We start from the raw sequence: 12843 nt of genomic DNA, 5'->3' as shown, positions 1-12843 counted from the left end.
TAGACACTGTGCCACCAATTGCAGAGGCCCGTGTGGCAGGAACAAGTCTGTTTAATTAGGGGTTGGATGAGATTAACTTCACATATACCCAGGACGTATTACCTCACCATTATCAATTACATTTAAAGTCAAAATGAAGTTCAATTGACTCATTTTCTCCTCCCTTAGTCTCCTCCCCATCACACATAAAAATTAATGTGGGGACCCTAATATTCCAACCTACCTCGCAGTGTCATAAGAAATGCTAAGAGAACATATTTTCAGCAATCTGTGGTGCTGCATAAATGTTTAGAGTTATCATTATTAAAATGTACTCAAGGTTGTGAGCTCTCGTTGACCAAGACTCCATTCCTTTGGGGACTCCCAAGTGTCTAGAACTAAGGGGGCAGACAATTTATACCTCTCCCCACACTGGAATATGCTGGAAAGAAATCTCATCAAGGTAAAGTAACATCTGCCCCACATCTCCCTTAAAAGAGGCGCCCCTTATGATCATTATGAAAAGGGGGGGGGCAAGGAGAAAGCTGAAGTGGATGTATAGAAAATATGGGAAGGGGAAAAGGCAGTGGGCCAGTGTGGTGTAGTGGTTAGAGTGCTGGGCTAGGACCTAGGAGACCAGGGTTCAAATCCCCACTCAGCCATGAAACTCTGTGGGGGACCTTTAGGCAGACTAAGCTATGCTGACACCTAGATAGGGTTGCTGCAGTTGGTCACCTTTTCATCTGGGCTTGAGCTGAGAACCATTGTACAGAAGGTGCTGTTTTTCAACATGGTAATGCAGGGACATGGGTGGTGCTGTGGTCTCTAAAACTACTGAGCCTTGGGCTTGCCGATCAAGTAGATAAATAGGTACCGCTCAGGCGGGAAGGTAAATGGTGTTTCCGTGCGCTGCTCTGGTTTCGCCAGAAGCGGCTTAGTCATGCTGGCCACATGACCTGGAAAAACTGCGGACAAACGCTGGCTCCCTCGGCCAGTAAAGTGAGATGAGTGCTGCAACCCCAGAGTCATTCTTGACTGGACTTAACTGTCAGGGGTCCTTTACCTTTAATGCAGAGATGAGAAAGCCATACCTGTTGAATTTTTTGTCTGTGGAGGAGCTAATTCAGACACATAAACTTCACTTTCTTTTATTATTATTATTAATTATTATTATTATTATTATTATATACAACTCTTCCATCAGAAGACCACAGGGCACTTTACACCACACAACTACATAACATAATATCAATACAACGTAGAAATCAAAACCATTATATAAATACAATTATAACGGGAATATTTGCATATGTTTCCTGTTTTGCCATAGAGGCCGCTTCTTCCCTGTCTTCTGCCATCCACCTTGTTTATTAGGATTGTTTGCTATTTAGAGAAAGACACCTGCCTGCTCCTGTCCCTTAAGCGGACTGGTGTGCAGAAACCAGCAAATGAAGCTTTTCATGATGAGGATGAAACATCATCTCCTGCTCATTGCTGCAGATCAACAACAAAAGTGAATGCTACCAGCTGTGGCCACTGGCATTCTAACTCTGCCTTAGAGCAGGCAGGTGACATACCTGTGTCCTGATTAGGTGTCTTGGGTATTTAAAGGTGCGGCAATCAACTCTGTGCAAGGTCTTTGCAAGCAGTTATAGACAAAATGACAGTGGAAGCTCCGTTGTGTAGGTAGTAAGTGCCCATTGCTAGGAGTCCGTCTATGTCCGGACCTCTTGGCTTCTATGGGATGTGGACTAGATCAGCTTATGCCAACCTGGTGCCCTCCAGAGGCTTTAGCTGATGGGAGCTACAGCCCCCAAACATCTGGAGGGCTCACCAGATTGGCGAAAGCTGATCTAGTCCACATCCCACACTGAGGCCACCTGTCCGATCTGCCTAGAGATTCTTAAGGAGCCTGTGATTCTGGACTGCAGGTACAATTTTTAAAACTGCTTATATTGTCTGGTGCTGGCAAAGCTCTGACACCTCAGTTTCAACTTTTCCAAAGAGATACTTCTGCCTTTTGGCATACGCATTTCTTGCAGTGTTTCCATACTACTGTACTGTATAGGAAAGGCTTGACCTGTTGGGTTTCTGCCAGCCACACAGCTGTTAGAGGCTCAAGATCCCTGGCCACATGCCCAAAGGCTGCTTTTGCTAGTAATAATAATAATAATAATAATAATTTTATTATTTATACCCCAACCACCTGGCTGCATTTCCCAAGCCACTCTGGAAAGCTCCCAGAAGAATAGTAAAAATACAATAAAACATCAAACATTAAAAACTTCCCTAAACAGGGCTCCCTTCAGATGTCTTCTAAAAGTCAGGTACTGTAGTTGTTTAATTCTTTGACATCTAAAGGGAGGGTGTTCCACAGGGAGGACATCACTACCAAGAATACCCTCTGCCTGGAGACAATATTTCCTTTCTTCATGCTACTGAGATATGGAGCCCAGATGAAATTATGTACTTAAAGGCTATGGACTGGCAACCGACTTACCGGTACTTAGAGAAGCTAGCCAGTCTAGTAATGCTAAGTTTTAGAGTTAAGCTGCTTACTGGGTAATGTTTTCATAGGATTGTTTGTAAATCTCAAAAGTTGTACATTTTCCTCCAAAGCTAAAAATTAATAAAGTGCTGAAATATTTCTCTGAGCTTTTGTGTTTTCTTATGCCGCTAGACCTGCCCCCGCCCCGCCCCCAGGGTGGGGAAGAGATGAAAGGACTGACAAGTTTAAGACACATGGTTTGTCCTAGACAGAGGTGAGTTTTTCAGTTCTGCTTTAGTGAATCTTTGGATTCTCACAGAATGCGGATCCAAAACAGTGACCTGAGGCTGGGGGCAGGGAAATACATAACACTTGTTCAACCTGTGTATGGTATTTCTGTTACCAGAAGAGCTTATATTTCCCCACAATACCCTGTTGGTTTACTCCAAGCTGTCACCGTTTCAGCAACCTGCAAAAGGGATGGGGTGGGTTGAGGCCTTGCTGCTACAAAGTGAGTCAGAACCCTTTGTAAATCTCCCAGGTGTACTAGCATTATGTAGCAGTTGGGAGAATAGCGCAGAGCCCTGCAGGCAGTTGGAAAGTATAATAAAGTATAACTGGCTGCAGGCTGTATCCCTGACAGTACAGCTAGCTCCACCAGTTAAGACAGGAAATCATCAGGTAAGTGGCCCATTGGAGTTATGCAGTCCTTTTCCTAAAACATGGGGTGCTGGTGCTCATATGGATGTATTGCACATGCAAGCACAAATTAGCCGTCATTGTCCCCAAAACTGCTAATCCCCTGTGCAAGTGGTGAGTCCCATAAAAAGTTGGGATTTCTGCTCACATGGGATTTAAGTGTCTAACCAGAGAAAGGGATGGGATTGTGACCAGCTTAAATGCGGTTTTAAAAATGGCCTAAGATGACCCTGAAACATTTTCCAGGCGTGTTAAAAATCAATGGGCCAATTCTCCAAGGCAAGTTTTTTGTTTTTGTTTTAAGACAGTGGTTTCCTTCTTCTAGGAGCGTTGTGGGTGGCTCTGAAAAGAGCCTTTGGGTCTGGAAATTTGGTCGCCCTGGGCAGTACTTATTGCCATTTGCTCCTCACTGGACTGCAACGGGCGCGGTGCTGGCCTTGAGAGCTACTTTGGTTCCTTTGGCGGACTTGGTCACGGGTTTGGCCACGGACTTGGTGCTGGGGGCGCTATGCAGAGCTTCGGTCTTCTTGGGCAGCAAGACGGCGTGGATGTTGGGCAAGACTCCTCCCTGCGCGATGGTCACTCCGCCCAGCAACTTATTCAACTCCTCATCGTTGCGCACCGCCAACTGCAAGTGGCGCGGGACGATGCGGCTCTTCTTGTTGTCCCTGGCTGCGTTGCCGGCCAGCTCAAGGATCTCCGCGCTGAGGTACTCGAGCACAGCGGCCAAATAAACGGGCGCCCCGCCGCCGATGCGCTCCGCATAGTTTCCTTTGCGCAGCAACCGATGCACTCTGCCCACGGGAAACTGCAGGCCGGCTCTGGAAGAGCGGGACTTGGCCTTGGCTCGCGCCTTGCCGCCTGTCTTGCCGCGACCGGACATCTTCCCCCCCAAAAAAAACCCCTCACTTCTTTCTCGAAGAAATAACGGAAAAACTACAGATGCTTGGAGTGGGCGCCTTTTATACATTTCTTGAGCTGGCTGCCATTGGTCGAAGGGGAACAGGCCAATAGAAAAAAGGATTCTATTTCTAAACCAATGGGAAACGAGTGCGCGCGGGTGCGGTCCTGTGAGAGGGCAGCAGATTAATTAACAATATATTTAACGTAGAAGAAAGGGCAAATACCGTCTCTCTCTGCTTTCGGTTCATCTGAGCCTTCTCGAATGCTTTTCTAATGGAAATATTGATGCTCGTGGATTTTTTTTTACCCATACGATGTTTGGTGAGAGCTGGGGATATTTTGCAAGTTTCCCCTGTGTATACAGTCTCTAGCCGATTCCTTTGCTTCTACATTTCCAGCGCGTGAAAGCTACAGTGGTCTGCCTAAATATCTCTTATGCCGTTTACTTTAGGCAATTCCCTGCAATACTTCGTAAAAGTGCCCCTCTAGACTCCAAGACTAAATAGGGCCAGGCTGCGGAGGAGAAAGCAGAGGGGGCGGGGCTTGATGGTCCCGAGCAGTTGGGGGAAATGGCGGGCGGCCAAGCGCTTCAGATTTTCCCGCCTTTTCCCCTCCCCGGCACCTCGCTCGCCTGCCTGAGGGAAAAGTGCCGCTCAAAAAGACACTTCTGGGAGACGTAAATTTAATCACTTTTGATGTTCACATAGGCAAAAGAAGGTTACCAACAAATAACATCTGAGGAGATACCTCATTTTAATCTTTTCGTTTAAAATATAATCCCTGTGCGACATGGTTACCTTTCATGAACTCCAATTTCTATTTCAAAAACTTTTGATTTTCAATAATAATCACCCCTATGTGTAATCTTATAAGTGGATGAGGAGCCACGTTTTTGTCTGTTGCGACAAACACCGCAGTCTTTAATATGGCAACTTTAAAAAAAACTAATAAGTATATTGTGGCATTTTTTGTGCTCTGCAGTCCCACATTTATCTTACATTTTTTAATCTAAAGATGTTAAGGATTTACAGATTGTGTGCCCTCTTACCTGTCAGTAAGCCACTGAATACAGTGGGACACACCTACAATATATCACCTCTTCCAGGTATCTGAGGAAATAGGAATATCATACTGAACTGCGTTTGTGTTATATTTTGGGTGCATTGTTTCATTTTTAGATTTGATTCTTTTTTAAAAAATATGCACAGAAATATTCTGGGCGTTTGTATTAGGCGGCAAATAAATTGAAATAATAATAGTATTACTCTGTATGTATATAGTGCGGCTGATTTGATTCTCTCACAAGCGCAGCCTTAAATTGTTCCTGGTTAGTTCAGAGTCTGAAACCTGGAAAAAGATTTCAGATCTACGTCCTTTTATTCATTCATTCGATTTATATACTGCCCTTCATCATATGATCTCAAGGCGGTTATTGCCAACGAATGTCAGAGAGGCAGACTGAGCATGACTTTCGTTAATTTCTGTAGCAGTAAAGGTTTTACAGTTGCAGCAAAATAATTGTAGGAATCTCTGCGTTCACTTCACATCAGGACCGGACTGAGATGTGATCCAAGCGCCACTGTATTTTCCAGACAATTCCAACATATTAGCCATCGCCATGAACAGTCTCTAGCTATTATTGTATTCATATTGCTATCCACTATGAAGTCTTTTTCATTTACCAATTGCCAAATCTGCATAATACCATAGAACCACAGAACATCCTGGCTTCCTTTCACCTTTCAGTCATCCCATTTTTAGTGTAAACATTTCTGACACCACGCAAAATCCTTCTTCTGTTCCTTGATGTCCAAATTAACGCGTGAGGTTTTGTTGGCAGATTCCCCCCCCCCCGGTACTTATCCCGTCCTTTACTCAGTGGGAACAGTCTGGCTTAAATACATGCATGCATTGACCTTCGTTACTAACTTATTATTAAATTGTAGACCAATTAGAACCTACTTTTTAAGAATCCAATCTGTATTAATCATCAGGATGATTAGTAAACAAAACAGGAGTTTGTGTATGTGCATAAAGAGGCTGATATCAAGACAGCTTTCCCGCCTCTCACTTCGCCTTTGCTGTTCTTACATAACGAAGAGCTTTGTAAACACGACAACTTGTTCCATGTTTTGTGACTTTTGGCTTCTCCTAATAAACGTATTGCGGAATCATGCACTGAAACGTGCAGAGCTGTGGCAAAGCTAAATCAATTTCAAAGAATCCACGATCCCCAAGCCGATACCACTCATGGTACCACCAGATGATGCATCCCTTGTATGAACTCATTAGGGAAACCCTTTTTGTTTTGCTCAGTCGTATTTGCATTGGTAGTCGCCGTTATAAATTGCCTCCGCGTTTTGTTTTGTTTTATTTTTCCTTTCCATACAGCCCGGGGGACGCGAGATTGATCGGAGCAAAGATCTCCTATCTGAGATTATAAATCACTGCAAACCATCTCGAGTGCGTGGAAGCCAAAAGGAAGGAACAGAAAATTCAAAGTATTGGTTTGGGTTGCTGGGTGAATACAGCCAATGAGGCAGTCTACATTAAATACATTCTAAATTAATATCTTGCAAAAGATATGTATCTTTCACGCGCTGGAAATGTAGAAGCAAAGGAATGGGCTAGAGACGCTATACACGGGGGAAACTTGCAAAATATCCCCAGCTCTCATCAAACACCGTATGGGTAAAAACAACAACAACAACAACAACAACCCGCGAGCATCAATATTTCCATTAGAAAAGCATTCGGGAAGGGTCGGATGAACCGAAAGCAGAGAGAGACAGTACAGTATTTGCCCTTTCTTCTACATTATTAAATATATTGTAAATTAATCTGCTCCCCTCTCGCAGGACCGCACCCGCGCGCACTGGTTTCCCATTGGTTAAGAAATAGAATCCTTTTTTCTATTGGCCTGTTCACCTTCGACCAATGGCAGCCAGCTCAAGAAATGTATAAAAGGCGCCCACTCCACGCACCTGCAGTCTTTCCGTTATTTCTTCGAGAAAGAAGTCGGGAGGTGTTTTTTTTTTTAAGATGTCCGGTCGCGGCAAGACAGGCGGCAAGGCGCGAGCCAAGGCCAAGTCCCGCTCTTCCAGAGCCGGCCTGCAGTTTCCCGTGGGCAGAGTCCACCGGCTGCTGCGCAAGGGAAACTACGCGGAGCGCATCGGCGGCGGAGCGCCCGTTTATTTGGCCGCTGTGCTCGAGTACCTCAGCGCGGAGATCCTGGAGCTGGCCGGCAACGCAGCCAGAGACAACAAGAAGAGCCGCATCATCCCGCGCCACTTGCAGCTGGCGGTGCGCAACGATGAGGAGTTGAACAAGTTGCTGGGCGGAGTGACCATCGCGCAGGGAGGAGTCTTGCCCAACATCCACGCCGTCTTGCTGCCCAAGAAGACAGAAGCCCTGCATAGCGCCCCCAGCGCTAAGGCCGCGGCCAAGCCCGTGACCAAGGCCGCCAAAAGGACCAAAGTGGCCCTCAAGGCCAGCACCGCGCCCGTTGCAGTCCAGTGAGGCCAAAAGGCCAAATAGCCCGGACCAGGCCCGCAGACAAAATAACCAGACCCAAAGGCTCTTTTCAGAGCCACCCACAACGCTCCTAGAAGAACGAAACACTGCCACAAATTAAAAAAACATAAAAAACCTTTGGGCTCGCGCGACACTTACCAAATTAAGGCTCCCTACCGTTTTACGCCTTACTTAAAAACGCCTTTAGGCTGCTGCTGGTCTCAAGGGGGAAGTCTACATACACATCCCTGGTTACTTTACAAACTGCAGTCCCATGGGAATGGAAATCCATCCGACTGCTCGCTTGCATAGAGGATTATAACATCTTTTGAGCCCAGCTGCCCATGACAGCTACCGTATTTTCTGCTGGCATCCACAACACATCAGTATGAACACTAGGACCCCACGTTCTGTGAAAAGCACTGCATAACCCCAATCAGGCACTAAACGACTTGATCCCCTAAATTTGCAGCTACAGCCTGTAGCAATTAATACTTAGTAACTTTTCTTGTTTTAGTTACAGGTGGGTAGCCGTGTTGGTCTGCCATAGTCAAAACAAAATCGAAAATTCTTTCTAGTAGCACCTTAGAGACCAACTGAGTTTTTTCTTGTTTTGTATACTAACTTGCACAAAAATACGCTAGCTCCAGTGCGCTTGCCCTGTTTTCCATCTGCTACAGAATGCTACATCTGGGAGATGTGGAACTAGCATTAAGGCATATTGTCATATAAATCCCTACATTTATACAAGTACAGTGGTACCTCGGGTTACATACGCTTCAAGTTACAAACGCCGCTAACCCAGAAATAACGCTTCAGGTTAAGAACTTTGCTTCAGGATAAGAACAGAAATCGTGCTCTGGCGGCGCAGCGGCAGCGGGAGGCCCCATTAGCTAAAGTGGTGCTTCAGGTTAAGAACAGACCTCCGGAAGGAATTAAGTACGTAACCAGAGGTATCATCAGTTGGGCCCCAATCAGAAAGGCTATGGAGTTGCCACGACTATTATGTAGTGCACTTGAGAGCATACACATAACGGAAAGTGATGGGAGGAGGGCACCAAATAAATATTTAGGAAGCCTAATTTTTTCTTTGCTTTGGGCTCCGTATTACCCAAGTCTGCCCCTAGCCTGGGCTTGCCTCTAATGTATATTTTCTCTGCTCTTCCACAAGCAAATCTGAAGAAGGATCCAACTAGCGTGCATCCACACCCAGTGCTGTTTGAAAATTGAAAGTGCATGAAGCATGGATCTCTAACTACCTAATGTATTTTGATTCGGTTTTCTGTGCACTGTGCTGTGAGGGGTTTGCCTCAGGGAGGCATTACTGGGAGGTAGCGATAATTTATTGGGGTGTGGATGCTGCTATGGAATCTGTCAAAACGACAGGTGAAATTGCAGTGGATCTGGATGAGGGGATCTGGGCTCTGAAATCATAACTCAATTTTCTGCCCTGGGGGGCATAGTCCAGCAGAATCCGTGTTTATCAGGACTACGAGGGAGGGAGAATAGCATTTTTTGATGCCAGTTCCAGTAGTTTGATTACCACTTTCATGACAGTTGCTTTTGCTGGGGAGATAATTGTTCCATTCTTCATGCTGCTGAGATATGGAGCCCAGGTGTACTTGAAGGCTCTGAATTGGACTTTAGAACTTTACCATTCCTCTGTAGTATGGCTTGCTAGAGAGACTAGCCAGGCTAGCTGTATGTCACCCAGCCATATTGCAGAGGAAGGATAAAGTTTTAACAACAGGGGTGGAGAAGAGATGAAACCACAGACAAGTATAAGACACATGGGTCCCCTCTTAGAGATGAGTTTGTCAGTTCTGCTTTGGTGAATCTTTGGATTATCATAGGATGCTGATTCAAAACACTGGAGAGGGGGAAGCAGGGCAATATATTGCACCTGCGCAACCTGTGTTTTTTGTACCAGAACTGATATTGGTTTTCCCCACAATCCCCTCTTCTTGCCATTTTTTAGCCATTTTTTTATTGTTTTTCAAAATTATGATACCCCATAAACCGCTCCTGGTTCACTCCAAGCTGTCGCTGTTTCAGCAACCTAGGAAAGGGGCTGGGTGTGTTGAATGCTTTGGCATTGCTGGTGGTGGTACTTCTTTAAAAAAAAACGATTCAGAACTTTTTGGAAATCCCCCAGTGTCCTAGCATTCTTTAGCAGGTGGAGAACAGTGCAGAGCCGTGGAGTCAGTGTCTTTTGGTACAAATTGGCTTACAAAAGAAAAAGGCGTGTAGCTGCTAGATTATTGGCTGCAGGCTGTATCTCTTCTTCACCAGACAGGGGATCATAAAGTCCTTGTTGGTCGTAGCGCTTATATAGATGTACTGTGGGTGCCATGAAATAGCTATCATGGGCACAAAAAGGTCGATTTCCATTCCCAAGTGAGTGAAGATTGTAAAGCAAGCAGTGATGTGTACCGTATGTAACTTCCCCCTTGTGACCAGCAGCAGACTAAAGGTGTTTTTAAGTAAGGCGTAAAACGGTAGGGAGCCTTAATTTGGTAAGTGTCGCGCGAGCTCAAAGGTTTTTTATGTGTTTGTTTTTAATTTGCGTCAGTGTTTCGTTCTTCTAGGAGCGTTGTGGGTGGCTCTGAAAAGAGCCTTTGGGTCTGGTTATTTTGTCTGCGGGCCTGGTCCGGGCTATTTGGCCTTTTGGCCTCACTGGACTGCAACGGGCGCGGTGCTGGCCTTGAGGGTTACTTTGGTCCCTTTGGCGGCCTTGGTCACGGGCTTGGCCGCGGCCTTGGCGCTGGGGGCGCTATGCAGGGCTTCCGTCTTCTTGGGCAGCAAGACGGCGTGGATGTTGGGCAAGACGCCTCCCTGCGCGATGGTCACTCCGCCCAGCAACTTGTTCAACTCCTCATCGTTGCGCACCGCCAGCTGCAAGTGGCGCGGGATGATGCGGCTCTTCTTGTTGTCCCTGGCTGCGTTGCCGGCCAGCTCCAGGATCTCCGCGCTGAGGTACTCGAGCACAGCGGCCAAATAAACGGGCGCCCCGCCGCCGATGCGCTCCGCGTAGTTTCCCTTGCGCAGCAGCCGGTGGACTCTGCCCACGGGAAACTGCAGGCCGGCTCTGGAAGAGCGGGACTTGGCCTTGGCTCGCGCCTTGCCGCCTGTCTTGCCACGACCGGACATCTTAAAAAAAAAAAAACACCTCCCGACTTCTTTCTCGAAGAAATAACGGAAAGACTGCAGGTGCTTGGAGTGGGCGCCTTTTATACATTTCTTGAGCTGGCTGCGATTGGTCGAAGGGGAACAGGCCAATAGAAAAAAGGATTCTATTTCTAAACCAATGGGAAACGAGTGCGCGCGGGTGCGGTCTTCCTGCGAGAGGGGAGCAGATTAATTTACAATAATATATTTAATAATGTAGAAGGAAGGGCAAATACTGTACTGTCTCTCTCTGCTTTCGGTTCATCCGACCCTTCCCGAATGCTTTTCTAATGGAACTATTGATGCTCGTGGATTGTTGTTGTTTTTTTTTACCCATACGAAGTTTGGTGAGAGCTGGGGATATTTTGCAAGTTTCCCCCGTGTATAGAGTCTCTAGCCCATTCCTTTGCCTCTACATTTCCAGCCCGTGAAAGCTACAGTGGTCTGCCCAAATATTTGTTACTCCATTTGCTTTAGGCAGTTCCCTACAATACTTCGTAAATGTGCCCCTCTCTCACTTTAGGACTTAACAGGCCCAGGCTGCGGTGAGGAAAGCAGAGCGGGGCGGGGCTTGACGCTTCTGTGCAATTGGGGAAAATGGCGGCCAAGCGCCTCAGTGGGTTGAAAGGATGACAGAGACATGTGACAACCTAGTTGGTCTCTAAGGTGCTAATGGAAAGAATTTTTATTTTATTTTGTAGAGACATGCGAGTCTTCTCCGTACTAGGAGAGCAGAAATATTGTAAATGCTGTACAAAAGTTAAAAAAACCAAAAACTTAGGAGAGCAGCTAAGCAGTGTGATGAGGTCCTTTCTTGAAGCTGAAGGGAACAGGGGAGGGAAGAAGTCGGCCTCTTTCAGTGCTGGCCTTTGCCGGTACTTGAAAGCAGCAATAATCCCTCTCCCTGCTTCCGAGCGCCTTCAAAGCATGGTGTGAAGCAGAATCATAGAATCTTAAAGAGTTGGAAGGGAACCCACGGGTCATCTAGTCCAACCCCCTGCAATGCAGGAATCTCAGCTGAAGCAACATTGACAGATGGCCATCCAACAAAGGCTGACCTTTCTGCCTACCGCCAGATCTTTTGCATGTGCCTGAGAAACTAATTGGAGTTACAGGTACCGGTAGGTAGCCATGTTGGCCTGCCAGTCAAAACAAAATAAAAAATAAAAAAAATCTTTCCAGTAGCACCTTATAGAGACCAACTAAGTTTGTTCTTGGTATGAGCTTTCAGATACACTGAAATTAATTGGAGTCATTTTAAAATACTATTTGTATTTGTAACAAATGGAGCAACAATCTCCTGAACTGTTTACTAGTTTATGCGGAACAAAAACAAACAAACAAACAAACAAAACTCCACAAAACAATTTTTAAAAGAACTAACAATTATTCATATTTCCTCTCCACAGTATTAAAAAAAAACATTCTCATAAAAAGAACTGAAGAAGGTAGTGGGACTAAATTTCAATGAATGTAATTTAATCAGAATCATTTTCTGAGCTGTAATGATCAGTATCAGTTTCAGTCTCTGCTTCTGCATCTACTCTGTTGTGTCTGTCATTATCACAGTTATTATTATGGACTTCTAAAAACTGAATGTTTGCTCGGATTGAAACAATTTTTCCAGTTTTTCGGGAAAAAACAAAAAAGGCTTCAGGAAAAAAGCGGAAGAAAATGGTTCCCCCCCGAATTTTCCAGGGTTTTTCCGGGCCTTCACATCTCTAGATCTAACCGGGATTGCATTTTGCAGCATGCTCAACTGCCCAATATTCAAAATAATAAAACTTTTTTTATTAAAAAAAAAAAAAGTGGGAGGGAGGGACAGGAGATTGGACACAAAATACCTGGGAGTCAGGACCCTGGGCCAGGCATAGGCAAACTCCAGATGTTTTGGGACTACAACTCCCCTCATCCCTATACTCACAGGCATTTCAGGGGATAGGATGGGATGGATTTAAACATATAGGCCAGGTTAATTGGTGAACTTAGTTTTGTTATTTTGCTGGGATGGTGGTTTAAAAAATAAATAAAAAAATTCTTACACTATGAACATTATCTGTATCATTTTTGTTCAGTATGGTACTTTAAAAAAA

At 45.4% G+C, this 12843-nt stretch overlaps 3 protein-coding genes across 3 annotated transcripts; 1 reads left to right on the top strand and 2 right to left on the bottom strand.

Annotated features, from left to right (window-relative positions):
• Positions 1 to 3572: 3572 nt before the first annotated feature.
• LOC117042063 (histone H2A-like) lies at positions 3573 to 4049 on the bottom strand. Its single transcript, XM_033141524.1, has one exon. It carries the CDS (start codon positions 4047 to 4049, stop codon positions 3573 to 3575), a length of 477 nt encoding a protein of 158 aa, XP_032997415.1.
• A 3062-nt stretch (positions 4050 to 7111) lies between these two features.
• On the top strand, positions 7112 to 7633 carry LOC117042064 (histone H2A-like). Its single transcript, XM_033141525.1, has one exon. The coding sequence runs from the start codon at positions 7112 to 7114 to the stop codon at positions 7586 to 7588; it is 477 nt and encodes a 158-aa protein (XP_032997416.1). The 3' UTR covers positions 7589 to 7633.
• A 2622-nt stretch (positions 7634 to 10255) lies between these two features.
• Positions 10256 to 10732, bottom strand: LOC117042065 (histone H2A-like). The gene has a single exon (XM_033141526.1). The coding sequence runs from the start codon at positions 10730 to 10732 to the stop codon at positions 10256 to 10258; it is 477 nt and encodes a 158-aa protein (XP_032997417.1).
• Positions 10733 to 12843: the final 2111 nt, after the last annotated feature.

This window comes from Lacerta agilis, chromosome 2, assembly GCF_009819535.1.
Source record: "Lacerta agilis isolate rLacAgi1 chromosome 2, rLacAgi1.pri, whole genome shotgun sequence".
Taxonomy (NCBI): domain Eukaryota; kingdom Metazoa; phylum Chordata; class Lepidosauria; order Squamata; family Lacertidae; genus Lacerta; species Lacerta agilis.
The sequence above is the reverse complement of the archived record's forward strand: the minus strand, read 5'-3'. Positions and strand labels throughout refer to the sequence as shown.

Excerpts from the sequence above, each read along its gene's own strand:
- LOC117042063 (XM_033141524.1), bottom strand. The coding sequence starts at position 4,049 with ATGTCCGGTCGCGGCAAGACAGGCGGCAAGGCGCGAGCCAAGGCCAAG.
- LOC117042064 (XM_033141525.1), top strand. The coding sequence starts at position 7,112 with ATGTCCGGTCGCGGCAAGACAGGCGGCAAGGCGCGAGCCAAGGCCAAG.
- LOC117042065 (XM_033141526.1), bottom strand. The coding sequence starts at position 10,732 with ATGTCCGGTCGTGGCAAGACAGGCGGCAAGGCGCGAGCCAAGGCCAAG.